This window comes from Silurus meridionalis, chromosome 3 (genome assembly GCF_014805685.1).
Source record: "Silurus meridionalis isolate SWU-2019-XX chromosome 3, ASM1480568v1, whole genome shotgun sequence".
Lineage (NCBI taxonomy): Eukaryota > Metazoa > Chordata > Actinopteri > Siluriformes > Siluridae > Silurus > Silurus meridionalis.
The window spans coordinates 684,855-710,814 of record NC_060886.1 but is presented as its reverse complement, the minus strand read 5'-3'; the positions used below and the strand labels follow the sequence as shown (position 1 = coordinate 710,814).

Genomic DNA, 25,960 nt, shown 5'->3' with positions numbered 1-25,960 from the left:
GCTGGAGTTTGGAATGAGGACACATGCTGTAACATATTAGCTGTTTAAAACTGTTTTAGTAGCCATGGCAACTGATAGATAGATAGATAGATAGATAGATAGATAGATAGATAGATAGATAGATAGATAGATAGATAGATAGATAGATAGATAGATTAAGGTTCTGAAAGTATGTTTTCTATTTCACAGCATCATCATCATCATGTTTAAGTCTGAACTCCCTCCGTCTTATGAAGAGTCCCAACCTCAGGGGGGCAGTTCTCCTCCCCCCCCTCACACCTACACCACACATGAGATGCCTGGAGCTGAAGCAGGAGCAGGAGCAGGAGCTGAAGCAGGAGCAGGAGTTCCACCGCCAGGAACATCCACTGTTATACTTCCCACCTACACGTCCTTAGAGACATAGATGACTTTGACCCCAGTGAATTGTGGGAAAATAAAATTATTCGCCATGCGTTCATCAGAAAGGTGAGACGTGTGATTTTGTACTGAGGAAATGTTCTAATAAGGATTTAGAATGTATTCAGATACACTATAGAGCCAAAAGTATGTGGACACCTGACCATACGATTGCTATGTGAATTGTTTGGAACATTCCATTTAGTCTCCATTTCCTGTTCTAATAATAACCTCCACTCTTCTGGGAAGATGTTCCACTAGATTTTGTGGAATTTTCCTGGGGTGCAGTCAGTGTTTACATTCATCCAAAAGGTGTTCAATAGGGTTGGAGCTCTGTAGCAGGAGATCTTCCACTCCAACCCATCTGAAGCAGATCTTCATGAAGCTGCTTTGTGCACAGGAACATTGTCATGCTGGAACAGGTTTTGGTCTCCTGGTTCAAGTGAAGAAAAAAAAAGACGTCCCATACAGTTGTGTACCTCAGACTTTGTGAGAACAGTTTGGAGAAGAAACTCATACGTCTGGAAAAGTCGGGTGTCCCAATACTTTTGTCCACAGCGTGTACATTATTCTATAAGATGCTGTTTTTCGTCGTGTTGCAGGTTTTTCTGATTCTGGCGTTGCAGCTGTTAGTGACAACCTCAATCGTAGCGGTGTTCACGTTCGTGTGAGTGTCATTAATTTACAGAATAAACACACACACACACACACACACACACACACACACACACACACACACACACATGACACATGTGTTTATGTCCTACAGTCATCCAGTGCATCTCTTCATCATCCAGAATCCTGTGCTTTACGGGTCGTCTCTGTGAGTTCTGGTTATTTATCCCTATTAATTACAAACACAAAATAAAACCAGAACCTGATGATGATGATGAAGGTGGTGTTTCTCTCCACAGCTGTGTTTTTTTACTAACATACCTCATCGTGGATTTCTGTAGAAAAGAGTGGTGAGTAGATTCTGTAATCTGCTGTGTTTAGTAATGTGTGCACTAAAACACTCAGTGTAACTGTGTTTCTACTAGTAGAAGTTTCTTAAGGTATGTGTAGAGGATGTGAAACAAGTCAGAAGACAGACGACTAGGAAAGCTTCTGGCCCAGATGATGTTTCACCTGCCTGCCTAAAAGTCTGTGCTGACCAACTGGCTTCCATCTTCACTCAGATCTTTAACAGATCACTGGAGCTGTGTGTAGTTCTCTGCTGCTTCAAATGTTTCACGATCATTCCGGTCACCAAAAAAACCTCAAATCACTGGTTTTAACAATTACAGACCTGTTGCTTTCACGTCTGTGATCATAAAGTCATTTGAAAGACTGGTCCTGGCCTACCTGAGGGACATCACTGGACCTCTGCTGGATTCCCTTCAGTTTGCCTACAGAGCAAACTGCAGATGATGCAGTCAGCATCGGACATCTTGACAGAGCTGGGACCTACGCAAGGATATTGTTTGTAGACTTCAGTTCGGCCTTTTAAACCATCATTCCTGACCAGTAAAGCTGGGCAAACTCACATCCAGGTCTTTCACTATGAGCACCGGCGCCCAGGGTTGACCCCCCCTTATTTATACCTAGAACTCAAATGATCCATTTGTACACTGTACACTTGTGAATAACATCTGTACATTCATTTAAACAATATTTTTACTCTGTATATATTAAATTATTTAATTGTGTGTTTTTCTACTCTTTTACACTGTCTGTACTTCTCCTGCACTGGAAGCTCCTGACGCCAATTCCTTGTGTGTGTGTGTGTGTGTGTGTGTGTGTGTGTGTGTGTAAGCATGCTTGGTAGTAAAGTTATTTCTGATTCTGATTCTGATTTCTATCACAGGAGACAATTTCCTGTGAACCTGATTCTCCTGTTCATATTTGTAAGTATATAAAATACCCCAGAATCCACAATGTTTTAGCCAAAATATTTATAACTGTGTCAATCTCGTCTTCTCTGATAAACGAGTGTAGGGGATGAAATGTACACGGCTAATTTCACTTCCCTCTCCCACAGACTCTCACCATGTCCTTTACGGCTGGAACAATGTCAAGGTTACACACACACACACACACACACACACACACACACACACACACACACACACGCAATCGGTGTATGAGTACTTTCATAGTAAAGCACTCATACTGATCTCATACTGTACTCTTTCTTTACTCATACCATCCTCCTGCTGTCTTCCTCCTGCTGTCTTCCTCCTGCTGTCTTCCTCCTGTATACAGCAACTGAATTTGATGCTGGTGTTAATGAGCAGTGTAACGTGTATTAAACCTCACCCTCCTGTTTCTTTGCTTTTAGTTATTATGAGACGAACCTTGTGGTTTATTATCTGCTAATGATGTTGGTGGTGTGTGTGACCATTCTAGTGTTCAGTTTCCAGACCAAGGTAAAGACTAGACAGGGGCTCTGAAAACACACCATTTTTCTCACCTTACAATGACCACCTGTCTGAATCAGACATCTGACTGCACAACTCTGTGTGTGTGTGTGTGTGTGTGTGTGAGTTTAGGTGGGCTTCCCCTCCTTTATTGGTTTTTTTTATGTTCTGGGCATTGAGACTTTTATAACAGTCATCCCCACACTTATCATCTTCTTCCTTCACCCTGTAAGTAATAACGCTTCTTAACACACACTCACACATATGCACACTGTAACAAACATCTACACTGCAACACACATACACAGTGTAACACACCATAACAAACATATATACACTGTAACACACACACACACACACACACACACACTGTGTCATACACTATAAAATGTATGCTCTGTGACGCACACTCATTGAAACACAGTAACATAGTGTATTTCCTCTTTCCCATGTTTAGGTTAAGCAGTACCCCATCCTGTACTCATTTTTCTGGGTCTGGTTTTACACTGTGGTGAGTTCTTTATCACTGACTCTCAGTGTGTGTGTGTGTGTGTGTTTGTTTGTGTGTGTGTGTTACTTACACTATTACTACTGTTTTCAGTTTTACTGAATCTTTAATGGTAACGCCAAAAACCATTGTGAGTAAATGTAAAGTAAAAAAAAAAAAACTTAAAATGCACAGCTAATGAGAATGTGTGTGTGTGTGTGTGTGTGTGTGTGTGTGTGTGTGTGTGTGTGTAGGTCCAGGTAATCAAAACTCATTTGCTGACAAGTAAGCGACATTATGACCGATTTCAGAGAGAGTACATGTTCGGAGCTCTGTATTTCTGCACAGACATCGTTATTATCTTCGCCTTTCTGCTGCAGATCGTCCTCCTCAGCTCCAAATGAACGCACGCACACGCACACACACAAACACACACATCCAACAACATCGCAGTTGATCCACATCCGATCTGTGCAGATCACAACCCACACTTTGGCACGCACGTGACCCGCAGATTGTTCCAACCACAGTGAAATAAGACTTTTCTCCAGAACCCTGATAAAAAAATGTACAGATGTGGCCATTAAAAATGCGTGTCACAGGAAAGCAGATCACCAAAATAAAATATTCAGTGTCCAAAAGCAGGTTTTGTCAGTCATTTCCATTAATTATTATTTATAGACCTCCAGGGGCAAGACTCTGATTTTCATGTAGAATTTGCGGCTTTCATCCAAAATCAAACTACATTGTTTACACAAAGCATTAATTGTTGGTGACTTTAATCATCATTTTGATAATAAGCAAATAGGGAAAAAGGGCCGGAGAATCTCAGCAACAATCTGAGGAGACCAAAGAGATAATCCAAAAGAGAGGGAAAGTTCTTAGAGTCCTTAAATACTGGGCTGCGCGTGAAAACCCAAAAATGTCCGCCGACCTGGAAGTGAACGTTGCAAAACCGGAAGTGTGTGCCGTGAAACCGGGATTGTGAACTCGAAAGACACAGAGACAGAGACAGCAGGGAAAGGAGAAGTGGATGAGAGTGGAGGTTCGGGTTGGTACTTTAAATGTTGGTACTATGACTGGTAAAGGGAGAGAGGGAGCTGATATGATGGAGAGGAGAAAGGTAGATATGTTGTGTGTTTATAAGACCAAGTGGAAAGGGAGTAAGAGCAGGAACATTGGATGTGTTTAAACTGTTCTATCATAGTGTGGATGGAAAGAGAAATGGTGTAGGGGGGATTCTAAAGGAAGAGTACAGTAGGAGTGTAGTGGAGGTGAAGAGAGTTTCTGATAGGGTGATAAACGTGAAGCTGGAAGTTGAAGTGGTGAAGATAAATGTCATCAGTGCTTATGCTCCACAAGTGGGTTGTGAGATGGAGGAGAAGGAAAAATTCTGGAGTGAGTTGGATAAAGTGGTAGAAGGTGAACCTAGGAATAAAAGATTGGTGATTGGGGCAGACTTTAATGGGCATGTGGGTGAAGGGAACAGAGGTGATGAGGAGGTGATGGTAGGTATGGCTTTAGGGGAGGAATGTGGAAGAGCAGATGGTTTTTAGATTTTGCTAAAAGGATGGAAATGGCAGTGGTGAACACGTATTTTAAGAAAAAGGAGGATCATAGGGTGACGTATAAGAGTGGAGGAAAGTTCACACAGGTGGACTATGTTCTATGAAAGAGATGCAACCTGAAGGAGATTGGAGACTGTAAGGTGTTGGCAGGGGACAGTGTAGCTAGACAGCATCGGATGGTGATCTGTAGGATGGTTTTGGAGGTGAAGAAGAAGAGGAGGAGAGTGAGGACTGAAAGAAGAATATGATGGTGGAAACTGAAGGAGGAAGAGTGTAGTGTGAGGTTCAGGGAAGAGGTCAGACAGGGGCTCGATGGTGGTGAAGAGGTGCTGGATGATTGAGCAACTACTGCAGATGTGATAAGGCAGACATCTAAAAAGGTACTTGGTGTGACATCTGGAAATAGAAAGGAAGACAAAGAGACATGGTGGTGAAATGAGAAAGTTCAGGAGACCATAAGGCGAAACAGAATTGGGATCGACAGAGTGATGAGAAAAGTAGGCAGGAGTACAAGGAGATGCGGCAGCAGGTAAAGAGGGATGTGGTGAAAGTGAAAGAAAAAGGCATATGAGGAGCTGTAAGAGAAGTTGGACACTAAGGAAGGAGAAAAGGATTTGTAGCGATTGGCCAGGCAGAGGAACCGAGCTGGGAAGGATGTACTGCAAGTTAGAGCAATAAAGGATGGAGTTGGAAATGTGTTGACTAGTGAGGAGAGTGTGTTGAGAAGATGGAGGAGTATTTTGTGCAGCTGATGAATGAGGAAAATGAGAGAGAGAGAAGGTTGGATGGTGTGGACTTGGTAAGCAGGAAGTGGATAGGATTAGTAAGGAGGAAGTGAGAGCAGCGATTAAGAGGATGAAGAGTGGAAAGTCGGTTGGACCAGATGATATACTGGTAGAAGCATGGAGACATTTAGGAGAGATGGCAGTAGAGTTTTTAACCAGGTTGTTCAAACAAGATTTTGGAAGGTCAGAGGAAGCCTGAGGAATAAAGAAGAAGTTTGCTGGTACTGATCTTTAAGAATAAGGGAGATGAGCAGACCTGCAGGGGAATTAAGTTGATCAGTCACACCATGAAGTTATGGGAAAGAGTAGTGGAAGCCAGGCTGAGTGGTGACCATCTGTGAGCAACAGTATGGTTTCATGCTGAGAAAGAGCACCACTGATGCATTATTTGCTTTGAGGATGTTGATGGAGAAGTATAGAGAAGGTCAGAAGGAGTTGCATTGTGTGTTTGTGGATTTAGAGAAAGTGTACGACAGAATGGAGAGAGGAGTTGTGGTATTGTATGAGGAAGTCAGGTGTGTCAGCGAAGTATGTGAGGGTGGTGTAGGACATGTATGAGGACAGTGTGACAGCAGTGAAGTGTGCAGTAGGAACGACAGCCCGGTTGAAGGTAGAGGTTGGAGGACACCATTGGATCTCTGGTTGGACTTCCGGTGACGTAGCTTCCTGTGTTTGACTTGTTTGCCGCGAGTTCTGTGTTTGTATTTCTTTTAGCGTTTTTAAACAAACTTTACTATTTACCTATCCTTTTTTCCTCTTTTAATAGTTCTAAATTGTTTTTGTCTTCCTGACTTGTGCCTGTAGTTAGTTAACTCGACTATCACTAGTGTTGACTATATTAATTACCTCTCACTCATATCTCATATCTCTGTCTCTCATATCTCTTAACTCTGTTCGTGATTATAAGCACTATGAGGGCTGTGTGTCTGCCATTGAGCACAGGTGAGGACTCGTTCAAGTTGCAAACGGTGGAGTTAGAGATGGAGGTTTTGGAGAAACAGATTCGTGAGCTGCATGCAAAGCATGCCCAGCTGCAAGAGCGGAAAGCGGTGCTGGAAACATCCCGGGCGGACACGCACTCTTCCCAGGTAAATTCCCGGGTTGAACCTAACGCTCCCAGCACCTCAACTCTGCGTGTTTCTCTGCCCAGATCCAGTGCGCCTACAACGCGACACCGGTGCACCACGGACCCTGGATGCTGCAGCAGCGAAGCGGACGTCTCCCCCACAACTACTGGCCTTCGAGATCCCAACTGAGAACCGCTTCGCCCCTCTCCGCAAGACGGAACGCGATACCGTGATTCTTGGCGATTCCATCGTCCGGCATGTTCGCGCTACCGGAGCCAAAGGTAAGGTGCACACTAAATGTTTTCCTGGTGCTCATGTTCTCGATGTCGCTGCACAGGTACCTGCGATCCTGAACGAGAACTTCGGTGCGGTTGTTCTCCATGTCGGTGGAACGACACGAGGCTGAGGCAAACGGAGATCTTAAAGAGGGATTTCAGGATACTGGTGGAAACGGTCCGCAGCACATCGCCCACAACGAGGATCATATTGTCAGGACCTCTTCCCACTTACCAGCGAGGGCCAGAGAAGTTTAGTAGACTTTTAGCACTATATGAATGGTTACAGTCATGGTGTCGAGAACATAAACTTCTCTTTGTTGATAACTGGAACTGTTTTTGGGAGCGTCCTAGGTTCTTCCGCCCTGATGGTCTGCACCCCAGCAGAGTTGGAGCAGCAGTGCTATCAGATAACATCTCTAGGACACTTCACACCATCTGACTGGTAAGACATCAGGAAATTTATGACTATGAGAACACGCATACAACAGAACAAATAGTTACAAGTGAGCACACAGCCCAGTTTAAAGAAACCGTATCTATTCCTCGTGTAGTAAAACCAAAAATTAAATACACAAGATCCATAAATAACACAACAAAGTTCTAAAGTTTGGTCTTTTAAACATTAGATCACTTGCACCCAAAGCACTGATTGTAAATGAGATGATCACAGATAATAATCTCTCAGCACTCTGGATTAAACCAGGTGATTATATGGGTCTAAAAGAATCTACACCGTCAGGATATGTTTATAAGCATGAGCCCCGTCAGACTGTTTGTGGTGGAGGGGGTGTAGCAACAATTTATAGTGCCTCTCTTAATGTTAGTCACAGATTAGGATTCAGTTTTATATCATATAAAGCGTTCGTTTGTAAAATTGTACTTTCAGACATGCATAGAAAACTCGCTCTGGTCACCGTCTACAGACCCCCAGGGCCCTACGCTGATTTTCTTCAAGAATTTGCTTGTTTTCTTTCAGACCTCTTGATCAATTTTGATAAAGTGCTGCTTGTAGGAGATTTTAATATTCATATAGATGATGCGAACGATTCCCTAGGATTATCATTTTTCGACTTATTAAATCTTTTGAGGGTTAAACAAAACATCACCGGACCAACTCATCATTTTAATCACACATTGGACTTAATAATATCCCATGTAGCACTGATATACAGTGAGGAAAATAAGTATTTGAACACCCTGCTATTTTGCAAGTTCTCCCACTTAGAAATCATGAAGGGGTCTAAAATTGTCATCGTAGGTGCATGTCCACTGTGAGAGAATCTAGGGTTAGGGTTAGGGTTAGAGAATCTAAAAAATAAAATCCAGAAATCACAATGTATGATTTTTTAACTATTTATTTGTATGATACAGCTGCAAATAAGTATTTGAACACCTGAGAAAGTCGATGTTAATATTTGGTACAGTAGCCTTTGTGTGCAATTACAGAGGTCAAACGTTTCATGTAGTTTTTCACCAGGTTTGCACACACTGCAGGAGGGATTTTGGCCCACTCCTCCACACAGATCTTCTCTAGATCAGTCAGGTTTCTGGCCTGTCGCTGAGAAACACGGAGTTTGAGCTCCCTCCAAAGATTCTCTTTTGGGTTTAGGTCTGGAGACTGGCTAGGCCATGCCAGAACCTTGATATGCTTTTTACAGAGCCAATCGTTGGTTATCCTGGCTGTGTGCTTCGGGTCATTGTCATGTTGGAAGACCCAGCCTCGACCCATCTTCAATGCTCTAACTGAGGGAAGGAGGTTGTTCCCCAAAATCTCGCAATACATGGCCCCGGTCATCCTCTCCTTAATACAGTGCAGTCGCCCCGTCCCATGTGCAGAAAAACACCCCCAAAGCATGATGCTACCACCCCCATGCTTCACAGTAGGGATGGTGTTCTTGGGATGGTACTCATCATTCTTCTTCCTCCAAACACGTTTAGTGAGATTATGACACAAAAGTTCTATTTTGGTCTCATCTGACCACATGACTTTCTCCCATGACTCCTCTGGATCATCCAAATGGTCATTAGCAAACTTAAGACGTGCCTGGACATGTGCTGGTTTAAGCAGGGGAACCTTCCGTGCCATGCATGATTTCAAACCATGACGTCTTAGTGTATTACCAACAGTAACCTTGAAAACGGTGGTCCCAGCTCTTTTCAGGTCTTTGACCAGCTCCTCCCGTGTAGTTCTGGGCTTATTTCTCAACTTCCTTAGGATCATTGAGACCCCACGAGGTGAGATCTTGCATGGAGCCCCAGTCCGAGGGAGATTGACAGTCATGTTTAGCTTCTTCCATTTTCTAATGATTGCTCCAACAGTGGACCTTTTTTCACCAAGCTGCTTGGCAATTTCCCCGTAGCCCTTTCCAGCCTTGTGGAGGTGTACAATTATGTATCTAGTGTCTTTGGACAGCTCTTTGGTCTTGGCCATGTTAGTAGTTGGATTCTTACTGATTGTATGGGGTGGACAGGTGTCTTTATGCAGCTAACGACCTCAAACAGGTGCATCTAATTTAGGATAATAAATGTAGTGGAGGTGGACATTTTAAAGGCAGACTAACAGGTCTTTGAGGGTCAGAATTCTAGCTGATAGACAGGTGTTCAAATACTTATTTGCAGCTGTATCATACAAATAAATAGTTAAAAAATCATATATTGTGATTTCTGCATTTTTTTTTTAGATTATGTCTCTCACAGTGGACATGCACCTACGATGACAACTTCAGACCCCTCCATGATTTCTAAGTGGGAGAACTTGCAAAATAGCAGGGTGTTCAAATACTTATTTTCCTCACTGTAGATATTTTACCTCAGAGTGATGACATCACAGACCACTAGACGGATGTTCTGTAACCACTAGTTCAATGGTAAAAGACCTGGGAGGTATTTTAGACAGCAACTTGTCTTTCAAATATCATATCAACCAAGTTACAAAAACAGCCTTCTTTCACCTTATTTCTAAGCTAAGAAACATGTTGTCTATATCTGATGCAGAGAAGCTCGTCCATGCGTTCATGACCTCCAGAATAGACTATTGTAATGCATTACTAGGTGGATGTCCTGCATCATTAATAAACAAGCTTCAGTTAGTTCAGAATGCAGCAGCCAGAGTTCTTACAAGGTCAAGAAAATATGATCACATAACCCTGATCTTATCATCCCTACATTGGCTTTCTGTTAAGTTTCGAATAGACTACAAACTATTACTTCTTACTTATAAAGCACTAAATGGTTTGGCTCCCATGTATCTCTCCAGTCTTTTAACACGCTACAATCCGTCACGCTCCCTGAGATCTCAAAACTCTGGGCTTCTAGTAGTTCCTAGAATAGCAAAGTCCACTAAAGGTGGTAGAGCATTTTCACATTTAGCTCTTAAACTGGGTGAGTGTGTCTGAGCCCCGAACACTGTCAGGAAGACTATTCCAGAGTTAAAGTGTAGATTAAAAACATATCTTTTTAGCGAGTTCTACACATAACACGTCTCACATCATAACCTTGTGCTCCAGAACATCTGATCACATGCACATTATCAACTTGTGCTGTTAATATCATAAACAGCAGCTATGCTAATTCCTCTCCACTGCTTCTCTTTCTCTCCCCATCCCGAGGCTTCCTGAGGTTTGGCCAGCTCCAGTCACCTCCCACCTCATGATGATTACGGACCTTTGAAGAAGTAGATGCCGAACTCGCAAACATCCCGAACCATCTAGAGACGTACAAGTGCAATTTGGATCTTACTACATGTGTGGAGTTTAAGTGTATAAGGCTGCAGAAAGAACATCACTTATAATCTTATACTCCAGTTATCATGCTTGTTCTGACTCTCCAGTGTTCTGTATTGTGGAAAGATTTATGATCAAACTCTTGATGTCACCCAAATGAGTATGGGTTCCCCTTTTGAGTCTGGTTCCTCTCAAGGTTTCTTCCTCATAACATCTAAGTGAGTTTTTCCTTACCACATTCGCCATGGCTGCTCATCAGGGACAAATGCACACCATTCACCTTGACTGTTGATTTCTGTAAAGCTGCTTTGAGACAATGTCTGGTGTGAAAAGCGCTATAGAAGTAAGCTTGAAGCATTAGATAGGCTCTCCAGGCAGCGCCGCACACCCAAACATCTTCAAGATTATCATATTGACTGTAGCCACCGATTCGGCCCTTCCTCCCAGCCTCCCAGATGCAAACATCTTCCAGACAGGGTGGCCTTCCAACTACCAGCCATTCGGATTTAATGTCTACAAGTTCCCTGAGGGAATTACTTAAGTTTATGTCTGATAAGGAAAGTGACGAGGCTGCTGACATGGCTGCGCTGAAGAGAAAGCTTAAGGAGTACGAAAAACGACGGAGGCGGCGGAATGACCTGATGCAGCATATCCATCTGAGGGAAGAAGGTGAGGAGGATCAAGGTGTATATCTTGCCATGTTCCTACCCAATCACCTACAGAGATGTCACTATGTTCGCCTTTATCATCAAGGCATTCTTTTCCCCCACAATCACCAGGCAGTGAGCTGCATGCCAACCAGAATGTGTGTGCCACCACAGTAAGTGCCAGAAAGCCTTCGATGGAGGACTCAAATCCTGATTTTGTACCGACACAGCCAGCCAGCATATTCCCCGGTTTTGTCAGGTAGTCTGAATTCTCTTTGGCCTGAACAGCAGCATGCAACAGGAGGAGGGACTGTACCTCTAATGCGTACCGAGCATCATGATTATCATGGAGGGGATTGGTGGTGCCAAGTGCAGCAACCGCTACAGGTGCCAATACCAGCTGCACTCTCTTTACAAGGGCATGTCACAGCTCCAGTCCTAGCCACCCCTTGCTTACAGCCATTCAGCCATACTCTGCAGCACCCAGATTATCCGATGTCTCACCGCCCTTTGCATGCTGTGCTCAAGCCAAAGATTCCAGACTTTGGTTATGACAGTGAGCAGGAGTTTGCAAACCTCAAATAGCACTTGAGAACCCCCTTGAACCTTATGCAGAGCTGGACTAAAAATATACGTACCAAATTTTGCTGGAACATCTCAAACTCCCTGAAGCCCAGATGACTGCCGATCCTGTCGCCATCATTCCTATCCCTATTTAGCAGCTATGCAGGCTCTCCAACTGCAATATGGCCAGCCCCATCAGTTGGCCCAGAGTGAGATTGCAGTGATCCTTACAGCACCAGAGGTGAAACCAAATGATGCATGCAGCTTTAAATCTGTACAAGCTACAGGACTTTGCAGGATGGCTTCATGTCAAGGCCCAGCAACAAAGACTCTCTAGTAAGTTAGTGCAATGCTTATCAGTACGAGAGAACTGTAAGCACCAAGGAGAAGAGTGGAGCAAAACATAAAGGGCAGAGTACAACCTTGTATCATGGTGCAGCGCCCCCGGAGGCCAAAGCCTATCCTATTCCACAGGTATTACTTAAGAAGGCCACACCCAGAGTCTACTGCCTTCACTCGATGCAGCAGTATTAAAGAGCAGTCTGAGGCAGACCTTTGTAAGTGGATTTCAGATGGTAAGCGCTGTATATATGAAAGTATGCATCCATTAGATCTACCACAACAAACCAGTCTTTGGAACCCGGACTCCTTGATGGAGGGACCACCTTGGTGGCTTCTTCCTCAGGAGAGTGCTTACTTCCTGTTTCATGGCCAGAGTCTGATGTGAAAAGCGCTATAGAAATAAACTTGACTTGACTTGACGTCTGGGAGAACTTCCCAGGCTGCCAGGTAGTCTCTTAGGGGTATCGGTCTCTTGAGACTGACATCTGCTATGCCTAGAGCCGGGGCTATGCCCTGGTGCAGCTCTAGTGGCTTCGAAGGAGTCCTCCTCGTCCGCTTGGATGGCGGGTGGAAACCAAGGAGGGAGCTCACTGGAGCTGGACGTCTTCTAAAATTTTGTGGCATATTTTGAGGGAGCCACCTGAGAGCACTGTGCTCACATGTCAATGCGATCACTCCACTACTGATGGGCACTCTTCATCAGACTCTGGCCATGAAACAGGAAGTAAGCATGATGGCCACCTTGATGTCCAGATTCAGCTCTTGGCGGAATGCGCCCAGGAGAGCGGTTTCGTTCCAGCCGTTGCTGGCAGCTAGGGTACGAAAGCAAAAACTGTACTCTGTCGGTTGGGAGGACCCTTGTCACAGAACAAGTGCAGAAAACCTCTGCGAAGTGGTTTGTGAAGAGCACATATGAGGTGGGTATGGCACTATTGGCGCTCCATATGGATCTCGCCCATGGCAGAGCCTTTCCGGTTAGCAGAGATATTAGAAACCGTACCTTGGATCGGTCAGTGGGGAACTTGTGAGGCTGCATCTAAATATATAAGTTGACTTGCAGGAGGAAGCCATTGCACTCGGCCACTTCTCCGGAATATGAAGCCGGAAGAGCCATTGAGCTACTGGAGGTGGGTGGTAAAACCCCGATGGTACAGGCTGAAATGAAGGCCTCCCGGAGAGCGGCGGTGAGTTCCTTGATGGGATCCGAGATGGGAGACGGCTGTGGATCCATTGAGGTAAGATACAGTACACAGAGCAGAGTACTTCCAGAGAAGCAAAGCCTGAGAACAGGTAGAATCTAAAGCATAAGGTAGTCCTGTGTAGATCTATAGAGTAACCTGTAGATTTGATGGTGAGTGAGTGGAAACGGGGGCTTTGTAAAGCGGAGTGTAGATTGGAAACATGCGTATTTAATTAGTAGGCGGGAGAGGCTGAGCGAGTGCAGGAGGGAGCCATGGCTGGTGGTTCTCTGACACCTACTCTGATTTTCTCATAGAATTTGCAGATTTCATCACAAATTTAGATACTTCTTGAGACAAAGCATTAATTGTTGGTGACTTTAATATTCATTTTGATAATCAGGAAAACTCCTTAAGAGCAGCAGTTGTGTCCAATCTAGATTCAGTTGGATTTAATCAGAATGTTATAGGACCCACTCATAGTGCGTTAGTGCGTTAGTTGAGACTGCTGAAAAACTCTGCGCTGAAAAACTCTGCCTACTCAGCTCTGAATTTACCCGAATTCGAAGCCCAGAAATCCGTTTGTGGTTGGCGTGGAAAGCACACCAACCAACCTCCAAATGGAACTGATTGAACTCCAGTGGAGACATGCTCAAGTCAAAGTACGACTCTGTGTGTGCTGCACAGTTTCCATGTTTCTTCCCCGACACACTGCTCCAACTCCTTGCCCAAGCTGCTCAAATCTCTCTATGTTCACCAGCACATATCTGTGTGTGTAACTGTTCTCTTAATTAAGATGAACAAAACACCACTCAGGAGTCTCACTGATGAACACCTTCACTCAATCCTGAGGATTTCCTCAGCTCAGAGCCTAAACCCAGACATGATGCACTTGTATCTAAGAAGAGATGGAGGAATCTGACTTCAACCAATCAGAGTAAATCAGAATGTAGAAACTGAGCTTGAATGAATTGTTTTTTTTTTATTGAAGGTAATTATTATTATTTCTGGTTGTTTGTTGTTGCCCTGTGAAAAAAAGATTTACATTAAAAAAGAATTTGAAAGGCTACACATAGAGAGAGAGAGAGAGAGAGAGAGAGAGAGACATAATAAGAAATGAATACCACTGATGCGGTTTATTTCAAATTTAATTTCTCATATGTTTATAATATTAAACATGTGAATTTGAGTTGTCACCTCTGCTCTGGATGATGGAGCACCCTTAAAACCAAAATGATCAGGGAGAAAAAATCAGCACAGTGGTATAATGATCATACGCGCAACTTAAAACAGACCATTGAAAAATTAGAACGTAAATGGTGTCAAACAAAATGAACAGTATTTCAAACAGCATGGAAGCAGAATCTCCTGAGTTCTAGAAAATCTCTTAGTGTTGCTGATCAGCATATTTCTCCTCCCTCATAGAAAATAACAAGCATAATCCTAGATTTTTATTCTGTACTGCAGCAAAATGAACAGGAGATAAAAGCACTGCACTCACATGCACACCATCAATAAGTAGTAATGATTTCATCAACTTTTTTAATAATAAAGTGGAAAACATCAGGCAAGAAATCCAGACGAATAAAATAAATCCAAAGTATTTTATAAATAACCCTGTAGACAGCAGTGTCATTATAACAATCAATTACAAAGTTTTACTCCTATTCAAGAGAACGACTTCATTTCATTTATTTCCTCATCAAAATCATCAACCTGCATTCTCGATCCCTCGCCTACAAGTTTCCTCAAACAGATCATTCCAGAGGGAATTGAACCTGTTTTAAAATAATAAACTCTTCCATTAGCACTGGTTTTGTACCTAAATCCTTCAAACTGCAGTTATCAACCCCCTAATTAAGAAACCTGACCTTCACCCTGTCAGCTGTCCAACTACAGTCCAATATCAAACCTCCTCTTTATCTCCAAGATTCTAGAAAAGGTTGTAGCACAGCAGTTCCGCTCACATCAACCCAGGTGGAACATTTATGAAATGTATCAGTCAGGATTTCGGCCTCATCATAGCACAGAGACGGCGCTAGTTAAGGTGGTAAGTGACTGTTAATGGCCTCCGATCAGGGATAATAAACGTGCACAAACTGGGTCCTTAAGTTAAATTGAAACTATGTACAGGAGTTACAGTGCCTCATTTCTAAAGAAGGCATCAATATAAGGCTAAAACCTGTCCATACAATAAAAGGAAAAATACTGTAAAAAATGAGTAGGGCAGTTTAATGAGATATTTTTTGGGATGGAATGAATTGTGTGATCAGTCGTTGCTGATGATCTGCAGCAGGAAGAGGAAGATCTGAATGATGTCGGTATAGAGAGACAGAGCTCCAAACACGTAGTCCTCTGGATTCAGGCTATAAGTTCGGTTCCCTAACAGCAGCTGAGTGTCGTATGCCAGGAACTACACACACACACACACACACACACACACACACACACACACACACACACACATTACTTTACATTTCCTTACAATTGTTTTACCCAGTAAGATAAAGGTAAAAGTGGAGTGGTAATGGTGTAACACACAGACACCCACACTCTGAGAGTGATTAAAGATTAACTCACCAGAGTGAAAACAATGGCCCCGATACTAGCGTACAGCATGTGCAGCCAACGAACCTAAACACAGGAAAGACCAAGTACACTGTTACTGTGTATGTTACAACATGTGTGTTACAGAGCATGCATATTACATTGAGTGTTACAGTGTGTATAATGTGTTTCACTGTGCACGTGTTTTATAGTGTTTATATTGTTTATAATGTGTTTGATGCGTGTGTGTGTGTGTGTGTGTTACGATGAGTGTTAGCACTTACATACTGAAGGGAGAGGACGATGGCTGTGATTATGCCTGTTATTAAAAGCACAATGCACAGAACACAGAACAAGCCAGGACGGGAGGTGAAGTCCACCTAAACACACACACACACACACACACACACACACACACACACACACACACACAGAGAGTTGTGCAGTCAGAGGTCAGTTTCACACACGGTGTATCCTGAACAGATGCAGTACTGAACTCACACTGACAGGAAGTAATGATGAGGATACTCTAACGCATGTTGGAGATGAGGGTTGTGTGTGTGTGTGTGTGTGTGTGTGTGTGTGTGTGTGTGTGTTGGGGGGTTGTGCTACATGTTTATGATATTGGGGTATAATGGGGGGGCAGACTGAGGGGTTACAGGGTGACTCAGGGGTTCAGTGTCAGGAACAGTCTGGGTGGGTTTTTACCAGCAGGAAATGAATGTTTGAAGAGGGACAGGTGGCCATTGTAAGGTGAGAAAACGGTTTCATTCGATAAGGAGAACAAAGGTGTGTTTTCAGAGCCCCTGTCTGATCTTTACCTTGGTCTGGAAACTGAACACTGTAACGGCCACACACACCAGCATCGTTATTCCAAAAGCCAAGAACACAGCCTTCGTCTCATAATAACTAAAAGCAAAGAAACAGGAGGGTGAGGTTTAATACACGTTACACTGCTCATTAACACCAGCATCAAATTCAGTTGTGTTTAAAATAAATTGTGTATAAACACTGTAAGAGTACTGTTTAAATACTTAATGAGTACTGTATAAATACTGAAGGGTACTGTATAAATATGTAAAAGTAGTGTATAAATACTTTATGAATATTGTAAGAGTGCTGTATAAATACTGTATAAACACTTTAAGGCACTGCATAAATACTGTTTAAATACTCTGAGTACTGTATGAATGCTGTATAAACAATGTAAGAGTACTGTATACATTCTGTATTAGTTTTGTATAAATACTGAATACAGTATAAATACTGTATAAACACTTTAAGAGTACTGTATAAATACTGTATGAACACTGTTGAAATACTCCATGGGTATGGTATAAATATTGTAAAAAAACACTTAGTAGTATATAAATACTCTGTGTGCTGTATAAACACTAAGAATACTGTATAAATACTGTATAAACAATAGATTGTTTTATGAATACTGTATAAATACTGTATAAACACTGTAAGCTACTGTATAAATACTTTAAGAGTACTGTATACTGAGTAAATAATGTACGGGTGCTGTTTAAATGATCTATGAATACTGTATAAACAATGTAAGAGTACTGGATAAATACTGAGTACTGTATAAATACTGTATAAACAATGAAATCCTACTGTAAAAATATTTAGAGTACTGTTTAAATACTGCAAGTACTCTAAGTACTATATACATACTGTATAAACACTGAGTATTGTATAAATGCTGTATAAATACTCTATAAATATTGTATAAATACTGTAAGTGTACTGTATAGTGTATGAGTACTGTATAAATACTGTATAAGTACTCTATAATTATTATAGAAATACTTTTTAAATACTTTGAGAGATGTATAAATTAGATTAGATTAGATTTAACTTTATTGTCATTACACATGTACAAGTACAAGGCAACGAAATGCAGTTTGGGTCTAACCAGAATGCAATAACAGCAAGTGCAGGATATACAGTGTTACATGATTTACAAGTTAAATAGAATTGAATATAGGATTATAAACAGTAATTTACAGATGTATATGTACTATGAATATACAGATGAATATATATACTATGAATATGAATATAATATACAGATGAATATATATACTATGAATATGAGTATAATATACAGATGAATATGTGTGTATTATGAATGTAATATACAGGTGGATAGATATGTATTATGAACAATAATGTACAGGTGAGTATATATGTACTATTGACATGATTTACAGATTACTATAAACAGAGATTTACAAAAGGATGTGAACGGTGAACATAATATATTGTTATTATTATAAACAGAAGAACGGGTATATATACAGTGGTAATAAGTTAGTGGTGAGCAGCAATACTAAGAGAGTAGTGTGCAAATAAACAATGTTTTGTGTAACAGTCACAGTTTTGTGTAACAGTTTTGTGTAACAAAAATAGGTGTGCAAATTAGCATAGTTTTGTGTAACAGTCCGTTAGTGCAATTAGTGTGAGGTGTGAGGTGAGAAATGAGCAAGTGTCCAAGTGAGCATGAGTTTTTGTGCAGACAGTCTATTAGCGAAATAACGAAGTGTGAGGTGTGGGGGGAATGTGGTAGTGTATCAGCGAGGGGCAGAGTTCAGTAAAGAGACAGCTCTAGGAAAAATGCTGTTCTTTAGTCAGCTGGTCCTGGTCCGGAGGCACCTGAAACGCCTGCCAGAGGGCAGAAGATTAAATAGTCTATGGGCAGGCTGAGACGAATCCTTAAGAATGTCTTACGCTCTGCAACAGAGCAGCTCCCATACCAGACTGTGACACAGCTGGTCAGGATGCTTTCTACTGCGCAGCGGTAGAAGTTCACCAGGATATCCGAGGAGAGCTGATATTTCTTAAGTGTCCTCAGGAAAAAAAAGGGGCGCTGGTGAGCTTTCTTGACCAGGCTGGAGGTGTTGGTGGTCAAGGACAGGTCCACCAAGATGTGGATCCCCAGGAACTTAAAATGGAGACGCGTTGAATGGCCATCCCATTGATGTGGGTGGTGTCGTGTGTGACTCGTGATAGAGTATAAATACTCTGAGTACTGTATAAATACTGAGTAATGTATAAATACTTTGAGTATTGTATAAATACTGTATGAGTGCTGTATGAATACTGTAAGATTGCTGTATATAGATTGCTGTAAATACTCTGAGTACTGTAGAAATACTTTTTGAGTACTGTATAAATACTGTATAGACAATGTTAGGCTACTGTAAAAATACTCTATGATTACTGCATACTGTATAAATACTGTATAAACACTTTATAATTATTGTATAAACAATGTAAGAGTACTGTATATATACTGCATGAGTACTGTATAAATACTGTATAAATAATTTATGAGTACTGTATATGTAATGTGTACTGTATAAATACTGTAAGATTGCTGTTTAAATACTCTAAATACTTTATAAATGCTGTTTAAGTATTGTATAAATACTGTATAGATACTGCATCAGTACTGTATAAATACTGTTTAAATAGTCTGAGAACTATGTAAAAACTCTGAGTACTGTATTAATACTGTATAAGTATTGTATAAATACTCTAAGTACTGTACTATAATACTATATAAATACTCCATGAGTATTTTATAAATACTCTAAGTACAGTATAAATATTGTATAAATACTCTGAGTACTGTATAAACACTGTATGAGTATTGTATGAATAGTGTATAAATACTAAGAGTACTGTATAGTATGAGTACTATATAAACACTAAGAGTATTGTATAAATACTGTATGAGTACTATATAAACACTAAGAGTATTGTATAAATACTGTATGAGTACTATATAAACACTAATAGTATTGTATAAATACTGTATAAATACTGTAAGAGTGCTGTATAAATACTGTATAAACACTGTATAAACACTGTGAGTATTTAAGGATTTGGGGTGCAGGATGTAATAAAATCTCAGTGTGTATTTCACCAAACTTCACATATAAAAGTGTGAACACCGGCGTAACCCAACCGCCTTTTACACCACATTTATCTGATCAGCTGAGATGTGTTTGGTGTTTGATTTTTTTCTTCTAGTGTTTCAGCTGTGATTCATTTTATTTCAGTGTTATTTTTATAGAGTTTAACAATAAACACTTCCAAAAGCAGCTTTACAGAAATAAAGATTATAAAATACACATTTATACCTAGAGTTTGAAGGTGGAGCTGTGTAGTGTACTGATTGTGTGTGTGTGTGTGTGTGTGTGTGTGTGTGTGTGTGTGTGTGTGTGTGTGTCTAACCTCGATATTGATCCAGCCATAAAGGACATGGCGAGAGTCTGTGGGAGAGAGAAGTGATATTAACCGTCTACATTTCATCCTCTACACTCGTTTATCAGAGAAGACGAGAACAATGCAGAGAAATGTTTTGGCTGAAACGTTGTGACATTCTGACGCCCTTCAGGCTGAATACTGGTGTCATTTACACACTTACAAATATGAACAGGAGAATCAGATTCACAGGAAATCGTCTCCTGTGATAGAAAGAAGAGTAGAAACAGTTACACTGAGTGTTTTAGTGCACACATTACTGAACACAGCAGATTACAGGATCTACTCACCTCATGTTTTCACTGCACACCAACACGACGTACGTGACCAAAAAAACAACACTGTGGAGAGAAACACCTTCATCATCATCATCATCATGTTTTATTTTGTGTCTGTAATTAACATGGATAAATAACCAGAACTCACACAGACACCCAGTAAACCACAGGATTCCGGATGATGAAGAGACGCACTGGATCACTGTAGGACATAAACACACGCATCAAGTGTGTGTTTGTGTGTGTGTGTGTGTGTGTGTGTGTGTGTGTGTGTGTGTGTTTATTCTGTAAATTAATGACACTCACACGAACGTGAACACCGCTACGATTGAGGTTGTCACTAACAGCTGCAACGCCAGAATCAGATAAACCTGCAACATGACGACAAACAGCATCTTATAGAATAATGTACACGCTGTGGACAAAAGTATTGGGACACCCGACTTTTCCAGACGTATGAGTTTCTTCTCCAAACTGTTCAGAGGTACACAACTTTATGGGACGTCTTTTTTTTCTTCATTTGAACCAGGAGACCAAAACCTGTTCCAGCATGACAATGTTCCTGTGCACAAAGCAGCTTCATGAAGATCTGCTTCAGATGGGTTGGAGTGGAAGATCTCCTGCTACAGAGCTCCAACCCTATTGAACACCTTTTGGATGAATGTAAACACTGACTGCACCCCAGGAAAATTCCACAAAATCTAGTGGAACATCTTCCCAGAAGAGTGGAGGTTATTATTAGAACAGGAAATGGAGACTAAATGGAATGTTCCAAACAATTCACATAGCAATCGTATGGTCAGGTGTCCACATACTTTTGGCTCTATAGTGTATCTGAATACATTCTAAATCCTTATTAGAACATTTCCTCAGTACAAAATCACACGTCTCACCTTTCTGATGAATGCATGGCGAATAATTTTATTTTCCCACAGTGCACTGGGGTCAGAGCCCTCAATATCTCCTAAGGACGTGTAGGTGGGAAGTATAACAGTGGACGTTCCTGGGGGTGGAACTCCTGCTCCTGCTTCAGCTCCAGGCATCTCATGTGTGGTGTAGGTGTGAGGGGGGGGAGGAGAACTGCCCCCCTGAGGTTGGGACTCTTCATAAGACGGAGGGAGTTCAGACTTAAACATGATGATGATGATGCTGTGAAATAGAAAACAGACTTTCAGAACCTTAATCTATCTATCTATCTATCTATCTATCTATCTATCTATCTATCTATCTATCATCTATCTATCTATCTATCTATCTATCTATCTATCTATCTATCTATCTATCTATCTATCTATCTATCTATCAGTTGCCATGGCTACTAAAACAGTTTTAAACAGCTAATATGTTACAGCATGTGTCCTCATTCCAAACTCCAGCCTCTTCCTTATACATGTGCACTACTTAACACCCTGAATAGTGCACTTCATATCCAACATCAATGTGTTTCAAATTCAGCCTGTAATTCACTCACTAACTGCTTCAATTATTATTATTATTTTCATTCACACACAAATGTTACATGTTTTCATGAGTTTCTTGTAAAAGTTTTGCAAATTTTACTGAAAATCAAATGTTCAGATTTCATAAATCTATTAAATTGTGTAATATATTAGAAATAATTTTATTCTGTTAAGATTATAAAAAATAATATAATATATAAATAATTATAAGTACTAAATAAATAAAAAGTCTTAATTTTTCATCTGCGTTTGTGATTTTGCATAAACCCGCCCCTTTGTGAAGCCCAACCTACTCGCGGTCTAAGCCCTCCCACTTTCATCCCGCTGCGCGCACGTTGGTCACTAGGCAACATGGACGCGCGCGCACACAGAGTGGAAGTTAGAAGAGTAAAATGTGATGAATGCAGGAAGAAGCTCTTCATTTATTACAGCATTTTGATGATTGATAAAAGCAGCAGCAGCACAGAGTCGAGAACTGCAGGACTTCCACTACAAGGATCCAGTGAGCAAACTGAAAGCTAATGCTCCCATGTTTTCCGATTGACCAATTTCACTACGAATTCCCCAAATAAAATGCGTTAAAGCTGATAAATATGTGCTTTGAGATGTTTGTTCTCTTCATTAGCAGAATGTTCACATGTTTAAGAGTCATTACAGCTGCATCAAAGAATGTTGGAGATGTTTGAAAGAGTTTTGTTGTGTGGGTAAAATGTGCGCACCTTCTCTTATCTCAAACAGCGCAGACTGAGAGCTGTGTAGTGATGATGCAGTCTAATAGCCTTTTTATCAATCACACAACCTGTGACGTCTTTAGTGGGCGGGGCTTAAGTGGAGACATAAACAGATCCCTGATTCAATTCAATTCATGTTTATTTGTATTGCGCTTTTAACAATAAACATTGTCTTAAAGCAGCTTTACCCAGATAATGTGGTGATTAAAAGTGTAGATGTTCTTTGTAAGTAAGTTTGTCTCTGATGAAAAAGCCGGTGGCGACTGTGGTGAAGGAAAAACTCCCAGAGATGGCATGAGGAAGAAACCTTGAGAGGAACCAGACTCAAGAGGGAACCCATCCTCATCTGGGTTGCACCGAATGTCCATTTATAGCATATATATGATGTTGCGGGGTACAGTGATGATGATCAGAAGCGAACTGTATCCTGAGTCAGTGTAGGAGACTGTTGACATTAACTACAGTCCAATCCATCCTCAGAGCTCCTGTTCTTACTCCAGAATTTCATGGAACCACCCAAGGTGTTGATGAGAAACCGTCCCAAGCTGCACAGAGTCGCCTCCAGTCGAAGAGAACACTATCCAGAGGCAGGCTTGGACGAAGTGGGAATATCCATGGAGGGGAGAGGGGCAGGAACAGTGGTCACTGGAGCCTCATGAGCAAGTTTAACTTGACTGAGAGAGAGAGAGAGAGAGAGAGAGAGAAGAGGGTGACAGGAAGAGAAGGATATGAATTATTAAGTCTCCTTATTGTAAACCAAAAGGGAGAACCAGAAGGTAACACCAACATGAGGATCTCTGGGATAAGAGACGACCCACCACACCACCGTCAACAAACCTGAGTGAACGTGTGAATGTGAGGAGAGGACAGCATACAAATATCCCAGTTCACCAAACACTCCATATTCATGATCCCTCCAGATCTACTCCTTTACCTCACAAACACCTACTGACTAAAGACTCCACTAAATAAATATGTGTTCAGCCTCGACTTTCACACCAACTACCTGCATGTCTTCCCTCACCACATCCATAAACCTCCTCCTTGGTCTTCCTCTTTTCCTCCTTCCTGGTGTCTCCATCCTCAGCATTCTCCTACTGATATACCCCATGTCCCTCCTCGTCACATGTCCAAACCATCTCAATCTCACCTCCCTCACCTTGTCTCCAAAATGTCCTACATGTGCTGCAGAGGTGGGAAGTAACGGAGTACAAATACTTCGTTACTGTACTTAAGTAGATTTTTTTGGTATCAGTTTTTTACTCCACTATTTATTTTTCAGACAACTTTTTACTTTTACTCATTACATTTTTACACAAATATCTGTACTTTTTACTTCTTACATTTTCAAAACCGGCTCGTTACTTTAGTTTTAATACAGTGATTTGGTGAAATATAAAATGTAACTTTTCACTGCTCCGATTTCAGCCGAACAACTGATTTCCTGTTACTGCGTCTTTTTCACTCCGCTGGTGTATAAAGTCCTGACTCTCACTCTTTACGAAGATAAGAATCAGCAGGCAGAAGGCAGTAAGAAGTTTGGGGTTAATGTGGATGAGACAGAGGGAGTCAGTGATGAGAACATGACTGAGAACAGACACATTCCTGATCATCATCATCTTTTCTCTGCTTGTGTTCTATATGTGGATCTTCAGCCTGGATACATTCATTAGAGAACAATATTTTAATTAGTTTTGTATATATATATATATATATATATATATATATATATATATATATTGTATGTATGTGTATATACATATATGTATGTATATATGTATATTTGGCTGTCAAAATTAAAATTATTGTAAACGGCACTAGATGTTATTAACGCTATCAATTCAGCGCATTTCTGTTTTTACAATTTTTATTTAAAAAAATGTAAATACATAAATAAATAACTAAATATAAAAGAGGCGAAATTAAAACCTCCAGAAAAACATACACTTATTCACGACATCCCTTCTTTACTTAGATATAAAATAAATAAATAAACTCTAGATAAAAATATTTTTAATCAGTAAACTTTTGTTTTATTTTTGCCAAGTCTCAAATCAAACACCAACCGCCATGTTTTACACAATTTACCCTCTGGGTGGCGTTTTGTGGGTTTTTCCCTCATAATGGCGACACAAACTTAAATTACTGTCTTTATTGATCGTACAGATAAAAACAATTCATCATTCAAATCTGTAAAATGTCTATAATTATAGATATAAAAGCTTCTTGATTTGAAGAGGTGCAGTGTCTCCGGTATCACCTCATTAACTGTCCGTGTGGAAACATAGCAAAGGCTCTTAATGATGTCCACACGTCTCTGCACTGATACAGCCTTTATATTTAATCACTGTACATATGCTTACATACATATCACATGCTGTAAATATGATGATCTATCTATCTATCTATCTCTCTCTCTCTCTCTCTCTCTCTCTCTCTCTCTATATATATATATATATATATATATATATATATATATATATATATATATACAGTGAGGAAAATAAGTATTTATACACACTGCTATTTTGCAAGTTCTCCCACTTAGAAATCATGGAGGGGTCTGAAATTGTCATCGTAGGTGCATGTCCACTGTGAGAGACATAATCTAAAAAAAAAAAATCCAGAAATCACAATATATGATTTTTAAACTATTTATTTGTATGATACAGCTGCAAATAAGTATTTGAACACCTGTCTATCAGCTAGAATTCTGACCCTCAAAGACCTGTTAGTCTGCCTTTAAAATGTCCACCTCCACTACATTTATTATCCTAAATTAGATGCACCTGTTTGAGGTCGTTAGCTGCATAAAGACACCTGTCCACCCCATACAATCAGTAAGAATCCAACTACTAACATGGCCAAGACCAAAGAGCTGTCCAAAGACACTAGAGACAAAATTGTACACCTCCACAAGGCTGAAAAGGACTACGGGGAAATTGCCAAGCAGCTTGGTGTAAAAAGGTCCACTGTTGGAGCAATCAATTACTGTTGGTAATACACTAAGACGTCATGGTTTGAAATCATGCATGGCATGGAAGGTTCCCCTGCTTAAACCAGCACATGTCCAGGCACGTCTTAAGTTTGCCAATGACCATTTGGATGATCCAGAGGAGTCATGGAGAAAGTCATGTGGTCAGATGAGACCAAAATAGAACTTTGGGTCATAATTCCACTAAACATGTTTGGAGGAAGAAGAATGATGAGTACCATCCCAAGAACAC

At 40.9% G+C, this 25,960-nt stretch overlaps 2 protein-coding genes across 3 annotated transcripts; one reads left to right on the top strand and one right to left on the bottom strand.

The window, feature by feature from the left end:
- Window positions 1-336: 336 nt before the first annotated feature.
- Window positions 337-3,926, top strand: LOC124383161 (protein lifeguard 3-like). Its single transcript, XM_046845574.1, has 10 exons — window positions 337-468; window positions 1,002-1,066; window positions 1,169-1,222; window positions 1,314-1,364; window positions 2,246-2,285; window positions 2,420-2,457; window positions 2,720-2,807; window positions 2,931-3,026; window positions 3,256-3,309; window positions 3,540-3,926. Exons 6-10 carry the CDS (start codon window positions 2,429-2,431, stop codon window positions 3,687-3,689), a joined length of 417 nt encoding a protein of 138 aa, XP_046701530.1. The 5' UTR covers window positions 337-468; window positions 1,002-1,066; window positions 1,169-1,222; window positions 1,314-1,364; window positions 2,246-2,285; window positions 2,420-2,428; the 3' UTR covers window positions 3,690-3,926.
- Window positions 3,927-15,652: 11,726 nt separating this feature from the next.
- LOC124382991 (protein lifeguard 3-like) lies at window positions 15,653-22,749 on the bottom strand. Of its 2 annotated transcripts, none has more exons than XM_046845373.1 (11): window positions 22,722-22,749; window positions 21,436-21,691; window positions 20,849-20,913; window positions 20,691-20,744; window positions 20,555-20,605; window positions 20,428-20,467; window positions 20,235-20,272; window positions 16,805-16,892; window positions 16,268-16,363; window positions 16,017-16,070; window positions 15,653-15,849 (listed from the first exon to the last, which is right to left on the bottom strand). In XM_046845373.1, the coding sequence occupies exons 2-11, from the start codon at window positions 21,676-21,678 to the stop codon at window positions 15,706-15,708; spliced, it is 873 nt and encodes a 290-aa protein (XP_046701329.1). In that variant the 5' UTR covers window positions 21,679-21,691; window positions 22,722-22,749; the 3' UTR covers window positions 15,653-15,705. The 2 variants fall into 2 exon arrangements, with proteins under 2 accessions (XP_046701329.1, XP_046701328.1); XM_046845372.1 differs by lacking the exon at window positions 22,722-22,749 and adding an exon at window positions 22,432-22,699.
- Window positions 22,750-25,960: the final 3,211 nt, after the last annotated feature.

Bases quoted from the DNA above. Each gene is read 5' to 3' on its own strand.
- LOC124383161 (XM_046845574.1), top strand. From the start codon at position 2,429: ATGTCCTTTACGGCTGGAACAATGTCAAG. The intron at 2,458-2,719 runs GTTACACACACA...CTTTGCTTTTAG, and splicing joins ACGGCTGGAACAATGTCAAG to TTATTATGAGACGAACCTTG. The intron at 3,027-3,255 runs GTAAGTAATAAC...TCCCATGTTTAG, and splicing joins TCATCTTCTTCCTTCACCCT to GTTAAGCAGTACCCCATCCT.
- LOC124382991 (XM_046845372.1), bottom strand. The intron at 16,893-20,234 runs GTTAGACACACA...CTTTGCTTTTAG, and splicing joins ATGGCTGGATCAATATCGAG to TTATTATGAGACGAAGGCTG. The intron at 16,071-16,267 runs GTAAGTGCTAAC...TCCTGTGTTTAG, and splicing joins TCGTCCTCTCCCTTCAGTAT to GTTCGTTGGCTGCACATGCT.